The following is a 27,764-nucleotide window of genomic DNA, read 5'->3' on the forward strand; positions in this document are numbered from 1 at the left end:
AGATAGCAAATAGGTATTTCTTATCAAAACAGGAGTGTATGTACCCCTTCTTACAAAAAGGTTATTTCCTGAAGCCTGCTTCCTCATTCCCACTTTACACGTCTCCAATTCCTATTCTTCCCAACCTTCCTTTTCTTTCCAATCCCCAGGGCTGACAATCCAAATATCTAGCTTACGCCTTTCTAATGTCTATCTAGCCAGAGGACCTTTATTTGACTTAATACTGTCTATTCCATACCAGCACTTCCCATTCAAAGTCTCCTCCTATAAGGCATTTACTATACATATCTAGACATGGGAGAGCCTATTGACCACCTGAAATTGTTGAATTAGGACATACATATTGGAAGAAAACCTGCTGACTGTGTTAATATGCCAGGTGCTTTGCTAGTTCTGCTTTTTCAATTAGTAGCAACACTTCAGTATAGCAATCTCCTCTCTCCATTCCCCAAGCAGTAAATGATATCTTAATGAGCATATTAATTAATACAAATAATTTAATATTGACAAGACCTCTATAATAAATATTTTGCCAAACAATATTTGTAATTAGGAAAGTTTAATATTAGAAGGAATAGAAAAAATAAATTAAATATTTTTGAGAAATAAAACCAAATTTTTTGTTTTGATTTCATAAAGTGGGACATACCTGTGTCAGAACAAAATATTATAAAAATAGAAATACAGAATCAATTTAAAACCTAGAAAAACCTACTGAGACCATCTAGTATACCACCCTTGTTAAAGAAATAAGAAAATAACTTTTCATTAATATATTTATAGTAAGAGGGTTCACGTAGTCTCAGTCTTATACTCTCCATTTCACATCAAACTCTATGTTCAAGCTTTATTCAACTAATCCCTCAATCTGGAATATCTCTCCAATCTCCAAGTTCCTCCTCATAATTGAGGACTTTATGTAAATACCAAGTCTGTTGGGAAGCATTTTTATAGAGATGGCATTAAGAGATACCTTCAATGCTTACAGTTTGGGGGTACATATCACACCATACTGAATTTGCCTGTCTCCCCATTAAACCAGAATGCACTGAGGGCAGGCACTTTGTTTTCTTCATTATTGTACTTCCCCACACTTGAAGAACAGTGCTTGCCCCTCAATAAATACTTGATGGATCTATAAATGAATTGGAAGATTGATGGAAGGATAGAAGGGTGCATTTCATGGAGTTAAGAGGGTTAGAAAATTTTTTTTTCCATTTACAATTGAGTTAAAAAGAAATCACTTTCCAAAAGCTTATGTTTCTACTTTCTAGGTGCAGTTTATCCATGGAGGATGATTTTAGAAGCCTATCTGCACCTCTACAGCTAAAACCAACTCAATCCCATGCCCTCTGGGTCCTTAGAATAGTTGATAATATAGAACCAGAAAAATCACTGCCAATACAACTAGGTGCAGATAAAAGATCCAGTCATACTGTTATAGAAATAGAATGCAGAGTGGCAGGATTTGCAGAGGAAAAGGAAGTAAACCAAAAACAAAACAATACACCAAGTAATTACCTTCTTACATCTCTACCTTCCTCACTATTAACATTCATTAAGTACTCATTATATGACAGCTATTATAATAAGAACTTGTGTACATCATGTTCCTATTTAAGAACAGAGGAACTGAAATCATGTACTATTTTAATAGATTTAACAAAAAGAATTGTACCTTCCAATAAGCCATCATATTTATTTTTTCTTAATGAAAATTCATTTATCCCTCCATCCATAAAAAGTTTTAAAAATCAGCTTCATGCCTAGTGGTAAGTGCTTATCATATATTTAGTCATTTCATTTTCAGGATAATCCTCTGAGTTTGCATTATTATTATAATCATTTTATGGATTAAAAAAGAAAAACAAGACTAAACAGACCAAAACACTTGATAATATAACACAATTATTAAGTCACTAAAATTAGTGACTAGAAATGCTTAAAAGGAGAATGTTTAAGGAAAGCTAAAACTGATAACTAGGAATATTTAAAACCAAAGCTTATATACTTATCTACTACACTGTACTGCTGGGCAATGGTAAAAAATGTATGATCCCTGCCCTCAGTGAGCTCACAGTTTAGTGGGAAACAAAAGCACACCTATAATATTTGACAAAATAAGATTACTATTAAAATTCCAGTTGTTGCAAGGTGCAGTGTGGTTCACATATCCTAAACAAAGTAAAAGGGTATTTCTTAAGCTATAGTATATAGGAGGCTTAACTGTATCATTCTTGTACATGAAAAAAGTAACAAATTGAGTTGTAGAAGCTTAAAATGAGACGACATGGCTTCCTTCTAAATGCTCTTTGAAACAATTCTTAAGGTAAAAATTGTCATAATTCAAATGTATCCTTAGGGATTAAACAGAAAAAAATGAATTAAGGCTATATCTACAAACAATTTATCTATATATATAAAATAGAGAAATATGCTAATTAACCGGGACGCTGTAATGGGTCGACCCGGACAGGAGGTTGCGTGCAGCATCAGGGGCAGGGCAGCGCCTGGGCTGGCGGAGGGCCTGATCAGCAGCAGCAGCGGCCGAGGTTGCTTCAAGGGCCTGAGAGGGAAGCAAGGCCAGACCAGCAGTGGTCGGGCTGCTGCGGGGCCCAGGGAGCCAGGCAGGGCCGACTGGCAACTCGAGGGTGGGCGGCGGCACCTCGTGATTTCGAATCGCACGCTGGGCTCCTAGTTATATATATAATTCCTTTTCAAAAGCAATCTTAAATCCTACTGCTATGGTATTTATACAGATTTGAGCATCACAAAGAACACATACAATAAGTTAACACCATTCTCTCTCTTATAAAATTGTTTCTATAGTATGTTGCAGCAAAATGATTCAGTTGCAGAGTAAAATTAAAATTTCTAATTGGCATACTCTAACAGCTAAAACTCCTCTCCAGCTAAATGAACTAATTCATTTAATTTAGTCATCATGAAATACAAACACTGCACTAGTTTTTAATTTTCAATGTTAACTTTATGATTTTACTATACCAAAATAATAAAAGGAGGAGCCTTAAGAAATTATTGGGTCACCCAGCCAGAGTAGGACAGTTGATTGAGCATCGTCCTGTTCACCAAAAGGTTGTCTGTAGGATTTCCAGTCAGTTATGGCATATGCCTGGGTTAAGGTTTTGGTTCCGGTCAGGGCACATCTGGAAAGCACCCAATCAATGTTTCTCTCTCTCTCTCCCTTCCTTCTCTCTAAGATCAATAAAAAAATTTTTTTAAAGAAATTATTGGGTCAGTATTCTTCATTGTTTATAGTATTAACCATGTCAAAATACATTTTCTTTTTAAAATTGACTCATGGCTTTAAACTTGTTAATGTATTGTTAACAAGTAAATGCTTCCTACACAACTCAATTTTTTTCCCCTCTAAAGTGAACACTGCAAATTGCCTTGGATGGGTGATAATGAAAAAGCAACACCATTTATTAATTTTGTATAAGTTATCCTCCACCCCTGAGATTCCTTAGAGGGGAAGAACATGTCTGAATTTCACCATACAGTGCCACTGGCAGAAAGTGAGAGAAACTAAACAAATACATCATGGAGGAAGGGAAAATGCCTGCAGCAGCAAATGACCTACTACATACCTCTCTATACTGGCTTTGATGTTCTAATTTGTTAATTTCTAAGGAAAAGACAATTACCAATAGTTTAAGTTTGTTCTGAAAGAAGTAGCTAACTTCTTTAAATTTCTGATCACAAACAATACACACTGTTCAAAAGGGCAATACATTTTCAAACCATTACAATACAAGTAAATATGCATGAGAAGCTCAACAAAAACACAATGTCTTACTATCAGAAAATGCAAACTAAGAAGAACATTTTAAGAAAGTTTAAAATGATTCTTGGCATGTGTTTCTCTGGAAAAAATGTACTCTTAAATATTTTCAAGATCAATTCATAGAAAGATAATTTTATTCAAATATGCAGCTCATGGTATGAATAAGTAAGTACTCATTTCCCAAGAGAATTGACAAGTCTTTCAAATAATGGTTTTTTTTAAAAATCAACTCTACTGGGTTAGCAATTTGGAATTTTGACATACACAGAAATTTGTAAGTGTGTTTGTGTATATAATACAAATATTTCAAAACACACCCATTTTTAATAATGAAATAAATTGATCCTTAGTAATGTGAGTTACTATTTAACATAAAACTGCACTTTAACAGAAATACATAGATGCTATACATATAAGTTCATTATCTTAATTTTAACTAAGTTTGCAACTATACAAGTAACCATAAAAATAATATTTTAATAGAATTGCTTTAAACAGGCATAAAGATAACTTAATAAAATTCTTTTAAAAGCTTCAGTCCCACTACTAAATATCAACAAACTGTAAAAATTATTTAAAAAGCAATGGTCTTGTTTATCAAAAGGAGCAAGGTTGAATTGCTTGCTTATATTTTCTCTAATTTTTCAAGTTAAGTTTTCTTTGGAGATACACTTGTATTATTTATCACGATCACTGTGTTATTATAGAAACAAAAGGTCAAAAAAGATCTCCTTACAAATTTAATTTTTTCCACTGATGTTAAGAGAATATTTTATTCTATAGTACTGATTTAAAAATAATAAATTGTACAATAACTTTTTTTCATCCAGAATTTAAATTATAGCATATATGTTCATTTTTTAAACTCTAGGTAAAACATAACAGTTTTCTATGCTTACTCTTATTTAATAGATTTCTGTATGGTATTCCTAACCTAATTAATTGGCTTAAATTTTATGATCTTCTTAAATCAAATATGAATACCCTAAAAATGATATCAGGTTTTTTTTAATTGCATACTGTATACCTAACACAATACTACTGTGTGCTTTTTACTAACACAATAGTATTTGTCCTTTTTATATTTTATTAATACTAATTATTATTAATAACACTTCATGCTTCATGAGACATACTCATCCCTGTACTGTATCCATTTCATAAACAAGACACGTTCTCCTTTTCAATAAGGATTATGAACAAAAAGCAGCAACATAGCTCTTAAGATTGCTGACATCTGAATACACACATGACAGTAGAGGGATACTGATTTAACTTACATTTGAAGTAAACTAATAAAAGTTTAAAGTTTATTTATTTTAAAATATAAGAGAACACGATTCTAAATATACAAAGTATGTCAAGGTACTCCACCTATTCTTACAACACTTCACTACAAACTTTTAATAGTGATTTGTTTTATGTCCAGGAAAAAGAATTAAAATACAGGCCTGCTACTATCCAGAATTACTGTTGAAATTCAGTTTTAATTTAAGAACATTATATTGCAAATTTTAAAAAAGTAATTAATAGATGTCTTTTTCAGATTAAATCTTTAATTTATAATTAGGCATTAGTTACAATCTATAAAGATATCATTTAGAAATAGATAACTTATCTAGAAATTAATATTTTAAAATATGCCTTTTACTTGGATCATATAAATAGTTGAATAAAATCATCACCAAATAACATCAGGAGCATGAAATGCTACCAAACAATGCTCCTGGAAACTAATAAATGCACTTAACATTATTTTATTTTTAAAAAATCTTATCTTAATGATTATGTAAATGTCACACATTTACTCTAATGTTTGGTGACTTAAACTAATGTGCAAACTACACTTTCATAAAAAAATTACTTACCATTCCTAATTTACTGTTTCAATGATTTCAAGTAAAAGTTTAGACTATTTCCTATGAGTAAAGGAAAGCACTCTTTCCATTTATTTCTCCTCAACTTAAAATAACTCGGGATAAACCAATAAATACTGGAAGTTATCATTTAAAAAAATTATGTTCGATATAAACAAAAGTGTAGTCTAAAAAACAAAAGAAATTCAAAGTATAGTGAAAAATGCAAAACTGACTATCTTTAATCTTTTCTTGTTAAACCTAGGCTACTCAAGAACTGTCAACTAATTATTCCATTTTATTGATGACATTTTCCTCTAGGGAAGTTATTTTAAAAGTTTAACCCTGGAGCAAGTCATGGCTTCTCCAATCTTTGAAAGTGTCCAGAGCATTGATTATAACTGCAGGAGGTGTTACCTTCTACCCAGAGAATCTCACCCTGCACAATCTTACACACTCTCTCACTCCCAAACAGCTTTGATTCTGCAATTCAAACTGCTTCAGCTGATATTAAAGGAAGGACCACAGAAAAGGAATCAGCAGTTAAAACGAAATAAAAAGCGGGGAAATACAGATCATGGATATAACGGCACAAAGCTCAAGAGAAAAGCAGATTTGAAAAACACATCAGAGTGATTCCAAAAAGAACAACATGACAGAAATTAAACAAGATTTTTATGTTTGCCTTCTATGCATTTGAATTCATCTCAACCTCCATTGAAATTCTGATCATACACAAACCCCAAGGCTTTTGACATACTTTCAAAACCCATACCCTCTCTTTCTAAGTCTCCAGAGTCACTTTTTAGGTAGGAAAAAAAAAAAAAAGAAAAGAAAAAAAGTAACTCAAATGTGCATCTAATAAGACTAAATTATAATTAAATTATAACCAATATTTTCTCATGTAAAAATGGTGCCTCATTGTTTTAAAATTCAGTATTTTTCCTCTTGTACTTAGTGAAAAGGCCTCTGTCTACTTTATAAGTTATTTGACATTAGGTATAAACATAGGTACAGGAATAAATATTAAATGTAGGAGGCCTGTAATATTTTCCCTGGGATGACTTCAGGATATCCAGGTGCTCTATGCTATTATAGCTTCCTCTCCACTTGACTATAGAAAATATATACTTAATTAGTTTATTAGTTCAGTATTAGAGAACAATGTAGATGCAAAAAGCTATCACAGTATGGCTTAATCACATGTATCTCAGAAACAGTGACCAAAATTCCAGAAAGTAATTGGATTTTCAAAACTGAATGTAGTCCCTGCCCGCCCCGCCCCCCCCCCCCCCGCCCCCCCCATTCAGTCATGACAGGGCCAGAAGGTAATGATATATCTGCCATTGATGCAACCAGCAGACCTGTCTTCTGTCAAGAGTTGAAATCATAAAGGAATAAGCAGTCGTTAACAACCTCTCTCCAAACACTAGAGCTGTCATTTCATTGTTTTCTTTTGCTGGCATGGGGGCTGGTGTGACCTCATATACCTTGTCAGTTTAGTAATGTGCTAAGCTTTTAACCTTTCCTGGAATTCTTGACTTGAACCATCTTTGATGAAGTCTATAATGTAACAACTTAAAATATTTTCTTTAATTTGCTTTCTTTCAAAGTTTACTTTTATTTCTTTTTATTATTATTTTCTTAAATAGTTTTTCCCTGGAAAATTTCAAAGTTTACTTTTAAAATTTGAAATTAGTGCTGTTGATTTCAACCTATAGTTTAGTAGTCCATATTTCAAACAGGAATAAAATTTGCATTTATTTTTAAAAAGTCTGAAATGTAAATTTTAGTAGTCTAAATTCTGCCAGTCTTTAATGGGAAAAAGCAATAATTATTTAAAGAAGTTGTTTGCAATTTTATAATAAAACATTAAATTCTTTTAGAAATGGTTAATTGAATAATATTCCTGTAATATATTTTAGAAATATTTTCTTAAAATGTTTTTTGTGTTTTTTTCAAGAAAAACAATTTTAAATATGATGTTACATGCAATAAACACCAATTATTCAAGAAAAATGATCTTACATATAATATTACATGCAATAAGTATTATTATTTCAAGAATAAAAGGATTTTAAGCATATTACCAAAACTGTACTAATATAGTATGGTATCACAGAAGTTGTAGGAAATACTAAAAATCTGCAAATAACAGGATTACTTCTATTATATTCTAGAATATTTTCCCCCTCTGGCTCTATTTTTGTTCATCAGTTTATGTTGTTCATTATATTCCACAAATGGGTGAGATTGTATGACATTCATCCTTCTCTGACTTGCTTTATTCACTGAGCATGATGGTTTTAAAGTCTATTTTGTCGGTTATGAGTATTGCTTTACCAGCTTTTTTTTCTTTTCCATTCGCATGGAAAATTTTCCCCATCCCTTCACTTTTATCCTGTGTGTGTCTTTTGTTTTGAGGTGGGACTCTTGTAGACAGCATATAGTTGGGTCATGTTTTTTTACCCATTCAGCTACCCTACACCTTTTGATTGGAGCATTTAATTCATTTACATTTAGGGTTATTATTGAGAGGCATTTATTTATAGCCATTTTAATTCTGTATGGCTAGGTTTCTCACATGTTTCTTCTCAGCAATCCCTTACAGCAATCCCTTTAGCATTTCTTATAATGCTGGCTTGGTGGTGATGAACTCCTTTAGCCTTTATTTATTATTTTTTTTTGTCTGGGAAGCTCTTTATTTGACCATCTATTTTGAATGATAGTAATCTGGATGTAGTAATCTTGGTCTCAGATCCTTGCTTTCCATTATCTTAAGTACTTCATGCCATTCCCTTCTGACCTGTAGAGTTTCTGAATAGAAATCAGGTGCGAGCCTTATGGGAACCCCTTTGTAAGTAACAGTTTTCTCTTGCTGCCTTTAAGATTCTCTCTTTGTCTTTATTTTTTTGCATTTGAATTATGATGTGTCTGAGCATGGGTCTGTTTGGGTTCTTCTTGTTTGGGGTTCTCTGTGCCTCCTGAATTTGTGTAATTTTTTTCCTTTACCAGGTTAGGGAAGTTTTCTACCATTATTTCTTCAAACATCTTCTCTATGCCTTTCTCCCTTTCTGCCTCTTCTGGCACACCTATTATTCTGATATTGTTACGTTTCACATTGTCCCACAGCTCCCTTAAGCCGTCGTCCTGTTTTTAATTGTTTTTCTTTTTGGTTAATTGAGTGATATTTTCAACTGTCTTCTAATTCACGGATTCGATCCTCAGCTTCCCCTAATCTGCTGTGTATTCCTTCCAATGTGTTCTTTATTTGTGTTATGTCATTCTTTATTTCAGACTTATTTTTTCATAGTTACTATATCTTTTTTCATACTGTTAAGCATTTTTAACATCATTACTCTGAACTCTGTTTCAGATAAACTTCTTATCTCTGCCTCATTTATCTCTTCTTCTGGAGAATTCACTAGTTCTTTCATTTGGGGGTTGTTCTTTGTTTCCATTTTGGTTGTCTGTTTGGGTTTGTGACTATGTTTTAGGTAGATCCTCGATACCAGTGGTCGGCAAGCTGCGGTCCCTTGAGTGTGGCTCTTCCACAAAATATCACGTGCGGGCATGCACGTACAGTGCGATTGAAATTTCGTGGCCACACTCAAGGGGCCAAAGAGCCGCATGTGGCTTGCGAGCTGCAGTTTGCCGACCACTGCTCTATACCACTCAATCTCTAGTGCAGGACAGTGTTAAAGGCTGTTTCTGACTAATTGGATCAGGCAAACACTCAAAGCCTCCAGAAACTGCCTCTGTCTACAGACTAACAGGATTCGGACTTGAATTGCCCCCAGGCAATCGTCCTCAGGTCTGACGAAGAGTTTTTTTTCAACAGGGTGGGGCAGCCGCTTCTGCCTGGAGACTTATTGTTACTTTTAATCTCTCAAGTGGCCTCAGGACAAGGTGTTTACCAATAGGGTGTGTGGACTGTTTTCCCCCCAGGCAAGGCAGATGTCTACATGGGAAAGATGTCCTCACTTGTGTGAGGGAATGACTCAGCCCAGGAAACTTGTGTAGTCTGCCTTCTGAGCTCTATCCCCCGAGTCCCCAGTCCTGGGTTCTGCTCGCACAGCTCCAGTCCACTTTACCCTCCCTCTGCCAGAGCACAAGGTGGGTGGCTCCACAGGAAATTTTTGTGCACTGGCCCTTTAAGAGGGTGCCTGAACTTTCAGCTGCCACTCCCTGGCAGATAGCACCCCACAGCTTTTCACAGCTAGATGTTATGTGGGTACCCTCTCAGTTTGGTGCTCTCTGCTGGGGAGCCCAGCTTTGGGATTAGATCCCAGAGTTCTCAGTGGCCCCCCCTCAGAGCTGAGATATCTCTCGGGAACTTCAGTGGCTGTCTGTGCGTGCCTGGTGAGCCCTTTTGTGCCTCCACCCCTCCTACCAGTCTCTATGTGGTCTCCACCTTTGGTCTTTGGATATCAGGGTTTTCTCCTGTGAATTTTCCATTGATTATTCAAAAAGCCTTTCTGTATTTCAGTTATAATTCCAGCTTGTTCCTGGGAGCATGCCATGCAGCATCTTCCTACTCTGCCACCATTTTTAATCTTAAAATGTTTTAAATTAAAATTATAAATGTAATAACTGCTCAAAGTAAAAAAGGAACAAAAGAATTAAATAGAAAAATTGAAAATGAAAAGTAAAAGAAAAAAATCTCATTTTTTTTTACATAAACGTCTAAGAACATTAATATATATCCATGTAGTTTTATGTGTATGCAAGTATAATTTTTAACAAGTAATCTCATTCTTGTGTTTTAATTTGATAATGTTTAGACATCACTCCATATGAATGAACACACATAAATAAGCTACAATTCATTCTTCTTAATAACCAGTCTTCTACAATATGACTATATACCATAATTTAATCAAATAGCTCCCTACTGTGAATACTGAGGTGGTTAGAAGTATTTGCAGTATTACACACTACTGTGATTAGGATTCTCATACATATACAAGGTGTCCCCAAAAATGTGTACACACTATATATAACAGCTGATAGCTCAATTTTGAAAATGAAATGTTTTTTAATAAACATTGCCTTTATAATTATTCAAAGTGTGTGTACATATTTTGGGGGACAATCTATACTTTGTGGCTACTCTAGAGTAAATTTCTTCAAATGGAATTTAGGGTCAAAGGTACACATATTTAATTTTGGAAAATATAACAAACCTGCCATCTAAAAAGATTGCTTCAATTTACATTCCCACAAATATCTAAACTTAGTATATCATAAAATGTATTACCAATTTATATGCCAATTTTATATGTTGAAAAGTGGCACCTTGTTTTAACAAGCATGTCTTTAATTCCACAAATACTTTGAATGACTATAAAAACCATAAAAGCATATAAATCAATTTAACAAAAGTATATTTAAAAGCTCTGAAGAAATTTTCATGTTCTTGAGGCTTCTGAGACCTTAAAAATACATCTCCTGGCAAATTATATGCTGCTTGCACGACATAAATGCTAAATAATTTCCTATAAGCTACTAGATGGCATTGCTATTGTTAAAAATAAAAGCTATGAGAAAAAAAAAAAGCCCTAACCAGTTTGGCTCAGTGGATAGAGCGTCAGCCTGCGGACTGAAGGGTCCCAGGTTCAATTCTGGTCAAAGGCATGTACCTTGGTTGTTGGCACATCCCCAGTGGGGAGTGTGCAGGAGGCAGCTGATCGATGTTTCTCTCTCATCGATGTTTCTAACTTTCTATCCCTCTCCCTTCCTCTCTGTAAAAAAATCTATAAAATATATTAAAAAATAAATAAAAGCTATGCTCTAAATTGTTATGGTACTTCTTGTTACAATCAACTAACCATGGAAAACCCACTAGAAAGAATCCTATCACATTTCCAAAGTAGTTGCTCAACTATTTTGTCAACTACTTATGTTGAAATAGCAAGAGCTTGCAGTACTTAGTTGGAAGACTTTGAATGCAAGGTAACAGTTACAAAAATGTTACAAAAAATGTTTTTACTCAAATATTAGGACCTCGTTGTGCAACGGTAGCGTGTCTGACTCCAAAATTTTTTTACTCAAATATTGAAAAAAAACAACAAAAACTATACCCTCTTTTTAGATACCCATCTATAATGGTCCTATGTACATTTAAAGAAAAAAATCCTAATATTGCAATCAATCAGTTTTATAAATGGGCTCATCGAAAAAGGAGAGAAAACCCAAAGTGAATTAAAAGGAATCAGAAAGTCAACAGACAGAATACAAAAGGTAAAGCTGTAGCTTATTAAAAGAGAAGCAAGTGATTTAAAAACTAAAAAGCTCTAAATCAACTTTTAAAGTATGTGATTCATATCAAAGTTAAGCAACACTTTATATATTCTTTAATTAGTCTCCTTACATTCATATTGATATCTAAAACAAAATCCCAAAATATTCTAGTGTGATGAATACTGCCACATAAGGATGTCTCCTGGGGTCTACATAGCACATGTTATATAGAAAATTAGTGTTATTTGTTTTAAAATTATATGAGTTGTAAAGTGACTGTCACTGGAACAACCACAAAAGAAACGTACTTAAAATGTTATACTTTAGATTACCACTATTCCTTCCACAAATCAGAGTAAAGTATTAGTCTAAAAAGTAGGAGTGATATTAACCTAATAAAATGCTATATGTTAGATTGCCACTATTTCTTCCACGGATTACAGTAAAATAGTTTAAAAACGTGGAGTTGCCCTAACTGGTTTGGCTCAGTGGATAGAGTGTCGGCCTGTGGACCGAGGAGTCCCGGGGTTCAATTCTGGTCAAGGGCACATGCCTGGGTTGCAGGCTCGTTCCCCAAAAGTGGGTGTGCAGGAGACAGCTGATCAATGATTCCCTCTCATCATTGATGTTTCTATCCCTTTCTCCTCTCCCTTCCTCTCTCAAATCAATAAAAATATATATATTTTTAAAAAAACTTGGAGTGGTATTATCTCATCAGGACAAAATAAATGGGAAGGGAGAGACTAGAGGATACAGATGCCAATAAATTTTTGAAAGACTATAAGCTGGTGGAACACTCTTTGTATTATAGCATAAATTCAAACTTAATTCCCACTGGAGGGGAATAATGACAAGAAGCATGCCAACTTACAGAATTTCAGAATAACTCAGAAATTGGGGTGTCAGTTATCTTGGTAGCCTTGAGTTAAAAACAGAGGCACTTAGTTGTAAGTTCACATAAGGTAGTTAACTCCAATACACACACACACACACACACACACACACACACACACACACAAAAGCAAACCCCAAAACAAAAAACAAAATAACATTGTGCAGCCAGCTCTGCAAGAGATAAGAGGTTTTTCCTTCAGAGAAACATATTCAGAACATGAAAGGAGAAGAAAGCAACACAAAGCTCGATCAGGTGTACTATGTAGAAGTCTACAAAGTAAATAAAGAGTTCCATACACCAATATGATAGAACTTTAAAAATTCTATAAAAGGATTTAAAAAAAAAAAGTAGGTAACATCCCAGAAATCAGAGCCAAAACAGATGGAAAAGAAAGTATATACAATTAGATAAGACAGATAAGAAAATTAGAGACTCTATCCAGAACTCCCAAACCAAATGCTAAAAGAAAGATTTAAATTATCAAGAAACACTACAAATTTCTTTCTCAGAATTGAGAATCACAAGATAAAAAGTAATCATCACCAAGTGCCCAACACAATGAATAAAAAAACAAAAACAAACCCATACTAAAGCATAGGACATTTCTTAAAACCAATATAAAGAAGGAAAAGAAGCCTCTACAGAGGAGAACAAAAGGATTCAAGATCGGAATGGTACTAGACTTTCCAATTAAACCTCTGAAAACTAGAAGACAGTGAAACAAAGCCTTCAAATTTCTGAATGAAAATGATTTTTGAAGTGGAGTTCTATACCTAGTTGAATTATTAAAATAAAGTGAAGATGTAAAATAAAGGCATTGTTTAGAAATAGAAGTTTTAAAATTTTATCTTGTATTCACTCTTTGATGACTCCAACAAAATGAGGGCATAGATCCAAAAGCAAGGGTTAATTAGATCCAGGAAACAGGTCAAACATAAGACAAAATCAAAGGGGAGTTCTATGATGAGAGAGAAAGGAAGGCAGGTTTAGAAAGTGGCCAGTCAAGACTGGAACAAAAGTCCACAGAATTCCAAAAGAGAGTTCTCTAGAAGAACCTGAAACTAGAAGATTATCTGACAAATTTGACCATGTAAAAAATTACTGACTAATCAAGAGCTGAATAATTATTACAAAAAAATAATTATAAAAACCTATGAAATTAATTCCATAAAAACAAATATAGCAAAAATGAAAAGTAATCATAGTACCTACATGGCTAAGCCATAAGCAATATTAAAGTAGTAGTATTATAAAGTTAGATTGCTGATTTAATTTGAAAACTGTTTATCTGCCGGGAGCCGGTCCATCCTTGCTTTTTCAAAGGACCTGGCATATATGGCATACTGTTCTTAATATGTTTGCTCACCTTCTTGGCACTATGTGTTTTAACCAAGGTCTCCTCTCTGAGAAAGGTTGTTTCCCCAGGTAGGGATTTTCCCCTGAAGTTAGGGAGGGAATAAAAGCCCTCAACTAAGTGCCAGGCGGGTAATTAATCACTTTAACTACGAACAATCATGCTTAAGCTACATAATCTTTACTCCCTGGAATGGAGATAAGAAACGCCCTAACCTTTGGAATAGAGATTGATAGGATTGGAATCAACTGGTATAAATACAGATGTAACAACACAGAACTTAGAAGACAGAACCTACACAGAACCTAGAGACAGAAGAACTTCGCTGGAGAGAACATGGCAAAAGATCCTGGACAGAAACTGGCAACAGAACCTAGAGACAGAACCTGGCTGAAGAACCTAGAGACAGAACCTGGCTACAGAACCTGGATAGAACATGGCAAGAGAACCTGACTAGAACCTGGTGACTGAACCTGGCTGGAGAACCTAGCGAGGGAACATGGCTACAGAACCTGGCTGGAGAACCTGGAGAACCTAGCAAGAGAACATGGACACAGAACCTGGCTGGAGGTCCGAAGCAGAACCTCTCTGGAGATCCAGACCAGAACTTGGCTGGAGATCCTGGCTAGGCTGCTGATCAACTGAACGCTGTCTCCGTGTCATTCCTTCTTCGCCGACTCCGTCTACACCTTTGGGGACCCCTGGACCTGCTGGGGTTGGACCCCGGCATTTATCCATAACAGAAAATGAGTGATATATCAAGAGAAAGTGCTATAATTCTAAATGTGAAATAGCAAATATAAGTAAAACTAAAAGTAATGAGAGTGATTATATCTAGGGAACAGAACTAATAGGTCGGAAAAATATTAGGAAAGGATAATCATTATTTTGATATATGCCTTTGGCTTTTACTTGACTTTTAAGATTATATGCATGCAGAAAAGAAAAAAAAAAATAAAACAAAACAAAAAAGAGAAAAAAAAAGATTATATGCATACATCCTTTGATGTTCTGCAGTTTATTTTAATAAAAAGTGGTTTTATTTATTTTTTTAAAAAATTTTTTATTGAACTTAAAGGGATGACATCTATATTAATGAAAGGGTAATATGCTAATCAGACCAGATAGACTGGATGTCTTCCGGATGTCCTTACGGACAAAGCTGCAGCAGCTGCGAGGGCCAAGGAGGGCCGGCAGTTGCAGTGGCCGGCAGTGGCAGTAGCAGCAGGATGATGGGGGTCGCACCTTCCCCTGATTGGCCTGGTTGCCTCCTGCAGATAAAGGCCAGACTGCGGCTTAGGCCCCCTCCCTTTGGGAAGCAGGCCTACGCTGTCAGTAGGACATCCTCTGAGGTCTCCCGGACTGTGAGAGGGGGCAGCCGGGATGAGGGTCCTCCCTTCCCAGTGCATGAATTTTTGTGGACTGGGCCTCTAGTTGGTTAATGAAATTATATAGATTCAAGAGTACAATTCTACAATACATCATCTGTATATTGTATTGTACCCCAACTTAAGTCTCTTTCCATCAACATTTATTCCCCCTTTACCCTCTTCTATTTCCCCCCACCCCTTTAGCTCTGGTAATCACCATACTGTTGTCTGTGTCTATGATTTTTTTTTTTTTTGCTTAATCCCATCACCTTTTCTACTCAGCCCCATCAATCCCCATCCATTCTGACAGCTGTTAGTCTGTTCTCTATATTTATGAGTCTGTTTCTATTTTGTCTGTTTATTTTGTTCATGAGTTTCCACATGTAAGTGAAATCATATGGTGTTTGTCTTTCTCTGACTGGTTTATGTCACTTAGCATAATACTCTCCAGATCCATCCATTCTGTTGCAAAAGATTTCCTTCTTTTTTACGGTCACATAGTATTCCATTGTGTAAATGTACCACCGTTTTTTTAGTTACTCATCTATGGATGGACATTTGGGCTGTTTCCAGATCTTGGCTACTGTAAATAATGCTGCTATGACCATAGGGATGCACATATTCTTTTGCACTGGTGTTTCGAAATTCTTAAGATATATTTCTAGAAGTGGGATTGTTGGGTCAAAAAGGTAGGTCTGTTTTTAATTTTCTGAGGAAACTCCACACTGTTTTCCACTATCGCTGTATCAATCTGCATTCCTACCAGTAGTGTACTGGGGTTCCTTTTTCTCCATACCTGTCCACCTGCACTGACCCCCACCCCCAACAAACACAGAGCAGCCCTTGAAGAACTACCAGAGAAACACTATGAAAAGGTAAAACCCAAATAATAAAATCATTTTATCTGCACTAAAAAGAAATATTATTTTAAAATATTCAGCATGTAGAAAATTACCACAATAAAGTTCATATTCAGTTACTATAAAAGAATAAAGTATATAAATTAAAAATTTCAAAGTACATAACATACTGAATATACTAAATACTAAAAAAGTATTTAGAAATCAGCTTCTTCTTATTTTTTTTTCAAGGAATCATGAGTTGCTATGATTAAGAAAATAAAATTAAAAAAAAAGAAAAAGTCAAGGCAATGAAATGTTATCCCCAAAACACTATTCCTACTTACAAGAACAAGATGACCGACTATTCTAATGTCACTGACAAACTTGCTCCCTCCTGTTTGGGATATTAACAGATAGTCAATTCAAAGATGTTTGGTATGGATTCCCACAGACACCTTTCACCTCAAAAACCCTTATGCAACAATTTAAAAAAAATCAAGAATGGGAAAGGCTTAGTTGATATAGTAGCAGGAACAATATAATTACATAGAGTATTTCACTTAGCTCTCAAACATACAAACATCTGATTTTCTTTACTAATTAAATTTTCAAATATTCAGTGAATTGTGATCACTTTTCATGTATAATGTAAAAATACATCAACAGGGTCTGTTCTAACCACAAACTACTGTGTCAGAAAGTTCATTCATTATTCATATCCTGAAGTATGAAACAGTTTAAATAATATTTCATGTGAATTACTGAAATATAAACCTCAGTATTTTTAGTTAAATTCTACTAAAAACACACCAGTGAAGTTTGAAACCAATCAAAAGTTCTTTGCATATCCATAAAGGCTGAAAAAAATATACAATTTACCTAAGAAATTCTATTTACAGCATTTTAAAAGCCTCAAAATCTATTAACCAAAATATTCTTTAAGAGTTGGGTTGGGCCTTAAATACAATTGACCCTTGAACAACATGTGTTTGAACTGCACAGGTCCACTTATATGTGAATTTTTTTCAATAAATATGTATAGCAGTGAAGTACTTTTTCTTCCTATAATTTTCCTAAAAATATTTTCTTTTCGGTAGCTTAATTTATTGCCAAGATTCAGTATACAAAACATATACAAAATATGTGTTAAGCAACTGTTTATGTTATAGGTAAGGTTTTGGTCAACAGTAGACTATTAATAGTTAAGTTTTGAGTGAGTCAAAAGTTATATACAGATTTTTGACTGCACATGGGGTGGGCATGGGGTAACAGTGGCCCTAATGCTCAGATTGTTCAAGGGCCAACTGTATTAACATTTCAGAGTTAACAAAGTAGAGAACATATTACCTTTAACCTTTGTAATTAATAATCAGTGTATCAAAGAATTCCTTCCCAATTTTAATTATAAAAATAAACCTTACATTTTTATATTATACAAGATGCCACTTTACTTTTATTCTGAAGCAAAACTCTATTTATATGTAAAAAAAATCGATACTTTGCAAAATTTGGCTATTCAACAAAGCCTAAGAATAAGTCAATAAAACAAAAGGAGCCTAACAGTTAGATATTGAATACTAGGCCAGAAAAAAACCCCACAATTTCACTATTATAGGGAAGAAACCTTAAACATGATTTTAAAATACCAATTTCTAAAAGAAATGGACTTTAAAAGATTTAAATTCAAAACAGTAATTCAGTAAATACTGAAATTTACCATTTTGTATGTACGTTATATGCTTAAAGCATTTTATATGTGCCTCTAAAGAGTATTTGTCAAAGAAACAATTTTAAAATACTGTTATTCCATCTCTTCTTTAAAAGAATAAAAGATTAATTTAAAGTAGATTTCCTTTAGTTTCTGACATCATTAAACTAAATAGAAAAAGATTTATAAAAGCAGTCACATTTTTTTCAAAAGTATTTCAATCTTATTGATAAGTAGTTGGTAGTTTAAGTGATATTTAAAATAATAATAAACAAAAAAATAAAGAATAAAAAATATTCATTTCAAGGACATTATCTAAATTTTTATACACCTAAGATATTTTGTTTTTATTGTAATGCAAAATAATGCAGAACAATTTTTCATTACAAATAAATAATAGTTTAAGGATAAGAGCATGTATAGGAGATATGTTAGAAGAAACATGTTAAAATAAATTATAAACATAATAAAGCAGAGCTATAAAATGACCCCCCAAAAAATATAAAAGAAAGTGCACTTACATCCATAGCTCTCTTAATAAATGGTATCTGTGTGCCACTGTCCAGATCTTCATTTATAATAAGCCTTCTAGCCCACTGACCTGCCCTGACAACACCACTACCATGAATTAAAACCATCAGTTTCTGTGGATTTGTCAAAGCATCCTCACTCATAAAGATAAAACTCTTTGGTTCACTCTCAGAGGCATCTACCTGTAATTAAAAAAAGTTAAATAATAAATAAATGTTTACTGATCAGGCATAAATAGAAATGAAGAAAAATAATGCTTACGATAAATTATAAAATGGTTATTACAGAATTATAGGAGTAACAAAGTTTAAAATAAAATTAAAATATTCATTAGAGAGTAACAATTACATATACAGTAGATGAGTAAAAAAAAGACATGATAGTATAAAAATATGAAAAAAAATATTGGAAATATATGTCTCCTAAATTATTGTTGTACTAGAGGCCCGGTGCACGAATTTGTGCACCAGTGGGATCCCTCGGCCTGGCCTGTGGGATTGGGCTGAAACCAGCTCTCCGACATCCCCTGAGTGGTCCCGGATTGCAAGAGGGTGCGGGCCAGGCAGAGAGACCTCATCAGTGCACAATCAGGGCCAGGGAGGGACGGCAGGAGGGCTCCAGGGCATGTCCAGCCCGTCTCACTCAGTCCCGACCAGACTCCAGCAGCAAACTAACCTACCAGTTGGAGTGTCTGCCCCCTGGTGGTCAGTGCATGTCATAGTGCAGTGACGGTGAACCTATGATACGCGTGTCAGAGGTGACACGTGAACTCACTTTTTTGGTTGATTTTTCTTTGTTAAATGGCATTTAAATATATAAAATAAATATAAAAAATATAAGTCTTTGTTTTATTATGGTTGCAAATATCAAAAAATTTCTATATGTGACACGGCACCAGAGTTAAGTTAGGGTTTTTCAAAATGCTGACACGCCGAGCTCAAAAGGTTCGCGATCAATGTCATAGTGAGCGGTTGAGCAGCCTTAGCATATCATTAGCATATTACGCTTTGATTGGTTTAACGGACAACAAGACACTTAGCATATTAGGCTTTTATTATATAGGGTATTAAGTGTCATTATATATAACTAATTTTTGAGTACTTCCTATTGTCTAATACTATGCAAAATTTTTTTAAAATATTATCTCAATCACAATACTATTAAGGTTGTACTATTATTATACTCATTTACAGATGAAGAAATTGAGATCAAGAGATTTTAAATAACTTGCCCAAGGTCACAGAGCTATTAAGTCTATATAAATAAAGAGCCGTGGGCCATCGCAACTAAGCAGATGACCAAACAGGCCGTGTGGGGCAACCAGGCCAGCAGGGGGGGCAGTGAGGGAAAACCAAACAACTGAGCAGCAGGCTGCATGGGGCGAACAGGCCGGCAGGGGTTTAGTGAGGGACGACCAAACGACTGGGCAGCAGGCTGTGTAGGGTGACCAGGCCGGCAGGGGGCTAGTGAGGGATGACCACAAGACTAAGCACCAGGCTGCATGGGGCGATCAGATGGCAGGGGGGGGGGGCAGTGAGGGGCGACCAAACAACTGAACAGCAGGCTGTGTGAGGTGACCAGGCTGGCAGGAGGGGCAGTGACGGGAGAACAGGCCAGCAGGGGGCACAGTTGGGGGTAACCAGGCTGGCAGCAGGGGCCATGAGGGGCAACCAAGCTGGCAGGGGTGGGCAGTTGGGGGCGACCAGGCCAGCAGGAGGGGCAGTTGGGGGCAACCAGGCCAGCAGAGGGGGCAGAGTGGCAACCAGGCCGACAGAGGGGGACAGTTGGAGGTGACCAGGTCGGCGGGGGGGGGAGGGGGGTGACCAGGCTGGCAGGGAGGCAGTTAGGGGTGACCAGGCCAGCAGAGGGGGGCTTTTGGGGGCAACCACACTGGCATGGGGGGCAGTAAGGGGCGACCATACTGGTGGGAGGGGAGGCAGTTAGGGGCGACCAGGCCGGCGAAGAGGGGGGAACGGTTGGGGGCGACCAGGTTGGCAGAGGGTGCAGTTGGGGGTGACCAGGCCGGCAGGCAGAGATGGTTAGGGGTGATCAGGCTGGCAGGGGGGCCAGTAGGGGTGATCAGGCAGGCAGGCAGGCAAGTGAGCAGTTAGGAGCCAGCAGTCCTGGATTGTGAGAGGGATGTCTGATTGCCGATTTAGGCCTGATCCTCAGGGGTCCCGGATTGGAGAGGGTGCAGGCTGAGCTGAGGGGACCCCACCTCCCATGCACAAATTTCATGCACCGGGCCTCTAGTAATTCTATAATAGAAGAATACTGCACTTAAAATAGAAACAGAAAGACCCAATTGGAGAATACACCTACTGTAAAATCATATATTACGTACAAATACCAGTAAGCTTTTAAAAGGTGGAGAGGAAACTATTTAAAAATTCAAAAATCTACCATTCTATGTAAACTGACTTTAAAGTTTCATTCAGAGTATGAACATAAGGTTATATAATAATTATTTAATAAGGGAATATTATTTGTGTATTCCGATACCTTACTTTATATACCAGCTATCTATGGATAAAAATTAAATATTTTTATTCATTTTGATTGTACTTAAATACTTAGGTTTAAACTAGATGATACATGATTTAGATTTTAAAGACTAAATGAAGGGATGACTCCCCAGTCATTTACTACATGCGCCACAGCAGGCACTGAGTGACATTCCTCATCAGCTGTGGCAAGTAAGTAGGAATGGAAGCCTCTATGCAGCCTGGTCAGAAACAGAAACTACAGCCGTGATGGCAGGTAATACACACCCTCGAACAGAGAGGATAATCCACCTGCTATGTAATTAAATAGTTCTTCACTTCATCAATGGTGTATATCCATGCAGTCATCAAAATAAGAAATAAACAAAAACTCTAGATACCAAAAATGCCCTGGATTCCAAGTATTCCCAGTCACTATTCCTGGGAGGAGAACAAAAACAAAATTCCTCTACTTCTAAAACAATCAGATTGATATAACAGAGGCTTAGAAATTCATGCAAACAGAGCACAAAGGGCAATTATTTCATCAAGAGGATGGCCACAGAGCTTAAGGAAAAATTCCACCTTCTCAGTAAAACCTTCCCTGACCACCCCTTTTAACTAATATCCCAAAAATTCTCTAGTTCCTTTCTCTCTTTTATTTCCCTCCATAGCACAAGCCATGATCTAATAAATTGTATGCTTTACTTTATATATTTGTTCGTATAACTGTTTATTAACCTTCTGCTTCCTCCACTAGAATGTAAGTTTAGGAAGGCATGAACTTTTCTGTTTGTATCTAGCTACATTCCCAATGCCTAAAGGAGAGGTGGCATATTGTAGGCATTCTGTAAATAAAGGAATGATCAAACTTTTGAAGTAATCTTATCAAGAATCACCAGTGACTTTCGTTAGATAAAAGGTATTTAACTAAACAATGCATCCTATAACTGGTTATAACTTGCCTGGTTCAGAAAATATATATTGAATATTAAACTAGTACATAATTATAAAGAATTTTAAAAGAGCTACACATGCTAAGAAATAAAATTATGTAATTGTATCTTTATTAGTAGTAATTAAGTATGCAGAGAGAGAGATATGAAATGTAACAGAATCACTTTAGCTTCAATTGCATGAGATGTCCTGAGTAAACAAATTACAGGGACAGCAGGTATGATTGAAGCCACAGAGGAAAGGAAGAGGATGGGAGAAAGTGGAAAACCAAATCTAGGTAATTCCAATTTACTTAAAATCATTATAGGAAAACAGAGGAATGACTCAGTTAAAGTGGCTTTAAAAAAAAATAAAAAAGGAAAATAGTGATAAGAAAAAAGAAAAAATTAAAAAGCAAAGTTGTCAGTGTGTAATGAAAATGAGGCCATGGAGGTTTCTAGTCATGCATTTACCAAAGAGTACATCTAAACATGCACAAATAAAAATGCCTCTTAAAGTCAGTGAGGCTTTAATGGAGCCCAGAATGCTATGGAAAAGGACATCTGTTTATCTTAGCTCTGGACTTCCCAGTAGGGGCCGAGCACTGTTTCTTTTTACTATTTGATTAAATCCCGTTACCAAGAAATTTAGTCAATTTTTTAAGGAATGAAATGTTGGTAATTTAAATTCCACAGTAATCACTTTAAAACTGGAAAAGTACTTTTTTTCAGAAGATAAAAATGTGGTTTTTTAATTATAACATTTAAAATATTTTAAGGGGCTATAAATTAAGATAACCATGAATAAGCTATGTTACTTAAACATCCTGAAATGTTAACTTAAAAAATATGAGAACATTAGAAAATTCAAGGTAATGAAACTGAATTATGTAATGGTACTAATGATTAAGGAGTAAGGGTAGTATTTGAGCTGGTTATTGGCTAGTATCATATCAATTTGACACAGAACTCTGACTTTGCAATTGGTAACTATAACTTACTTGTATAATGTTAATGATAATTTCCATTAGCAAAATTTCTATATAATGAGTAAAATATTTTTCTCTTCATTAACTGAAGTTTGGAAATGGCTGTTCCAAGTCCATTTATCTCCAAACAATAGTAATTCATTAAGCCGAGCTTTCATTAGGAATACATACTTATAAAGGTCATTCCAGTGTACGACCTCACTTCAAATAAGTAATAATAAATTATATCAATAAATGGGAAAGGGTAGAGAAGGGTGGTCCTTCTAATTATATTATCATTTTCAAAAAAAGGATGGAAACCAGTCTTATTTTTTGGGGAGGGGGGTATTAGTGTTTCTTACCTACATATATCTTATTATATTTTTCAATTACAGTTTACATTCAACATTATTTTGCATTAGTTTCAGGCATACAGCCTAGTGGCCAATCATACATCTCACCAAGTGCTGCCCTCTGTCACTTCAAGTACCACCAGGTACCACACACAATTATTACAATATCACTGGCTATATGCCCCATGTTGTACCTATTATCCCGTTTCTATTTTGTAGTATACCTTAGCTCACTGGGCACAATACTGCTGAAGATTTTTACTTTTTAAAAACTATTGTACACAATGAGATAAGGAATACTAAGAGCAACTTAATATCATCTTTATCAATATCAAAACACTGGGACCTTAATATTTAAACTTATCACAGTTAACCTAAATCAAAAATCTTCTTCTGAATTGAAAACTATTTTATATGGAAGTACGAACATTTTAAAAAATTGGACTTACTGGTATAGATATTTTTTTCAAATTACAGTCCTTTTCCAGAAGCTCATATACATACTTTGTGATGATCTAGGTAGGAAAGAAATAACACATTAAGATGCAATGTTGTTCATTATCAAATTCATATAAATTATTATCACTTATTGTTCTGAATGAGTATCTCTCTATTTTGGAATGTTCTTATACTAAATTAAGAGACTCTTTACTGATTACCTGTAATAGTTTATTTCTTGTTTCTGTGTGAATAACTATGAACCTTAATACTATGGATTAGGACCAGTTAATATAAACTCATAAATAAGGACTTCCTATTTTTCAAAACAATACTCTGTGAGCATTTTTCCCCCCAGTTATTTCTGGAATCTGTTTCCCCTATAACTTACTTACAGATATTATATCTAATACTAGTAGCCCGGTGCACAAAATTTGTGCACATTAAAAGGGAATTAATTAGTGGAAATATTTTAATATTGCTATTTGCCCTTTCTCTATAATAGAAGTGTGACAGATGAAAGGAAGTTAGTAAAATGTATATGAAAATAATATATGTTTATTAATAAATAAACAGTAACAAAAGAATATAACAACAGAGGCATGATATAAAAACAACAAAAACATGATATAAAAACAACAAAAACATGATATAAAAACAACAAAAACATGATATAAAAACAAGTGATGCAATGACTGATAAAGTGATTAAACTTATTCTAATATCTCCCTGTACACCACATTAAGAGTGAAAACACTTTCAGAGTGCTTGACTAATTTCCCTTGTGATGAAGTATTTAGAACATTAACTTTAATGTCACATGCTCTTCAAACTCAAGAGAAAGCAACATATAACTGACCATGTGCGAAAACGGGTTCAGGTAGGAATATACCTACTCTGTCTAGAGTTTGTCCTTGTGATTTATTAACAGTCATCACAAATGCTGGCATCACGGGAAACCGTCGTCGAATCAATTTAAATGGGAGGCCAGTGTCAGATAGAACAAATCAATTCTTGGAACCAGAGCAACCTCTCCCTCTGCAGATCCTGTTAATACTTCAGCTTCACTAATGTTAGGTCGTAATCTTTTGGTAATAAACCTGGTACCATTACAAAGACCCCATTTACTATTAAGATTTCTCAATAGCATGATGATTGCACCCACTTCAATTTTATTTTATGACAGGGCATTCCTGAAGGAGTAATACTACTAAGAAATTGGATGGGAAAATTTTCCTTTTCAGCATCATCTGTGGAATCAATAGAATCATCACTCAAATATGTGTGAAAATATCCATCGAATATATCCAAAATTTCTTCATTTAATTTTTGAAAGTGCTCATTTTTTGGACAAAGAATTGCACATTTAGATATATTTTTAATATTATCTATAGATACAGTATTTCCAAAGGTAGCTTCAATAATAGATCCATTACAAATCATTTCACAGGGGATTTCAATAATATCCATTCCTAAATGAAAACTGCTATCAAGTTTGCCATCTCCAAGTTTTACTAACCATTAACTATAAGCAGAATCCTCTGATCTCATATTTGTTGTAAGAGACAACTTTCTGAAACATTCCCAAACATTGCAGTACTTTAAACTTGTTTGTACTATGGCCGATCGCATAGCATGCAGTACAATACTGAGACATTGTCGAAAATCCCCTCCAAGAAGGAGAACTTTCCCACCAAATACAACATTCAAATTCATAATTCCTCTTAGTAATCTGTCTATGGCGTTATAGCATGACTGCATGCCATGGTGCATTCATCAATAATGAGAAGTTGGGCCTTTTTAATAGTTTTAGCAACTTTACTGTTTATATCGAGTCTAGAAATTGAAGTTTCATTTAATGGAATTGGTAATTTATATTGGGATTGAAAGGTGCTTCCACCGAGAAGTAAATTTGCAGCAATTCCGGTAGACGCTGTGGGTAAAACAGTACTACCACGACCTCTGATATAACGTATTAAAACTTCATAAAGATATGCCTCCACGCTCCAAGGGCCAGTTTCTGCCTCAAACCTCACCCTCCCGGGAAACAGCTCGGGGGAGGGGTGGGGAGGTCAGGGGGTGCAGCCCTTGGCAAGGCGACCCAGGACTCAGTGCGCCCATGCTCCAAGGGCCGGTTCCTGCCTCAAACCTCGCCCTCATAGGAAACAGCTCGGGGAGGGCACAGCCCCTGCAGGACTGACTTCCTTCTGGTTGGTCGAGCCTTGGTCGTGATGCTTTACACCCACGGTTTTTATATAAATAGATAATACTGTTGTTACTCTGAATCGTAACACCACTTTTGTATTCACTGAATCAAAGAGGGAAAGGTAGGAGGTAATTCTAAATAGAAAAAAAGGATTCAGCAAAGACAGGAACCAGGTAGTATTACTGTCTGTAACATGGGTAGGCAGAAACATGGCTACCCAAAGATGTCCACATCTTAACTTCCAGAACCTGTTAATGTGTTACATTAGATCAACAGTTCTCAACCTGTGGGTCACGACCCCTTTGGGGGTGGAACGACCCTTTTACCGGGGTCGCCTAAGACCATCGGAAAACATATGTTTAAGTACATATTGTTTTTGTGATTAATCACTATGCTTTAATTATGTTCAATTTGTAACAATGAAATTGGGGGTCACCACAACATGAGGAACTGTATTAAAGGGTCGCGGCATTAGGAAGGTTGAGAACCACTGCGTTAGATGGTAAAAGAAACTCTGCAGATATGATTAATGTTAAGAATACAAGATGGGGAGATTATCCTGGGTTATCTGAGTGGATCCAATCTATAATCATGTAGCCTTAAAAGTGGAAGATTATGGAAAAACTGTGTCAGAAAAATGCAAACTGAGAAGGCTCTGATTGGCCATGTTGATTCTCAAGATGGAAGGAAATCCAAAGATCCTAGGAGGAAAGGCTGATTCAGGGCCTGGAGCACAGAAAGTGCAAGGTGAGTCAGAAAATAAAATTTTGCACCAAAAAATAAGAAAATACTGAAAGATTGATGAATAAATATTAAAAGAACACAAAACTTGCTTGATAAGTCATCTGGCCAAATCTAGAATTATCTATGCATCAAAATAATGATAGCCATGGATTATATAATCCATTGAATAAAATAAGAATCAATGATTCCATAATGAAATAAATAAAGTAAAAAGAAAAGGAGAAAGAAAGTTCTTTCCTGCAATAGTATGTCAACTAATGCATACAGAAGAAATGACGGAGTTAGAGAATCAGCAATAAACTCTAAAATTAAAAGGTGGAAGTCCCATAAAGAACATAGTCTGAAGTATTTCCCCCCAAATTACTGATTAATCACAAAGAGTAAAATAATAGTAACTCTATGGTATGACCTGACATACATCACCAATATTGGAGCAAACCAAAATTGTGTACTCTTGATATCATGCATGGAAGATAAAGATCACATCGAAGGTACTTCTGTCAAAAAAAGCATTACCTAAATCTACTTATGGGAATACATATGACAAACTCAAATTGAGGGTCATTCTATAAATGTCCTATACTTCAAAAAAAAATGTCAATAACAAGGAAGTTTTAAAAAGAGTAAGGAATGGTTCCATATTAAAGGAGAATAAAGAGATATGACAACTAAATGCAAAGTGTGAACCTAGATTTAGTCCTGGAGTTGAGGAATATCAGCTATCAAGTACATTATGTGACAATTAACGAACTTTCAAGCATGGCTTATAGATTGATAATACTGAATCAATGTAAAATTGCCTGATTCTGATAACTGCACTGTAATTATGAAATAATATTCTTAGGAAATATGTACCAATGTATTAGAGGTAAAAGGTCATAAAATTTCCAACTTTTTTCTCAAATGGTTCAGAAAAAAATTATGTAATATGTAATCTATATGGTCTTTGTAATCACTCAACTTTTCTGTGTAAACTTATATCAAAATACAATGTTATTTAAAAATTTCCCATACTGTGCAAATTCCTAGT

The 27,764-nt window shown here is 35.2% G+C and overlaps 1 protein-coding gene across 1 annotated transcript in view; it reads right to left on the minus strand.

Moving 5' to 3' along the window:
- Positions 1 to 27,764, minus strand: part of ARB2A (ARB2 cotranscriptional regulator A) — a 387,607-nt gene that overhangs the window by 273,349 nt on the left and 86,494 nt on the right. Inside the window, exons 5-6 of the mRNA XM_081088717.1 lie at positions 23,796 to 23,861; positions 18,598 to 18,789 (exon numbers count right to left, since the gene is read on the minus strand). Of these exons, the coding sequence (XP_080944843.1) occupies positions 18,598 to 18,789; positions 23,796 to 23,861 (258 nt within the window). The remainder of the gene's footprint in view (positions 1 to 18,597; positions 18,790 to 23,795; positions 23,862 to 27,764) is intronic.

The sequence above is a fragment of the Myotis nattereri genome (assembly GCF_964212035.1).
Source record: "Myotis nattereri genome assembly, chromosome: 4".
Lineage (NCBI taxonomy): Eukaryota > Metazoa > Chordata > Mammalia > Chiroptera > Vespertilionidae > Myotis > Myotis nattereri.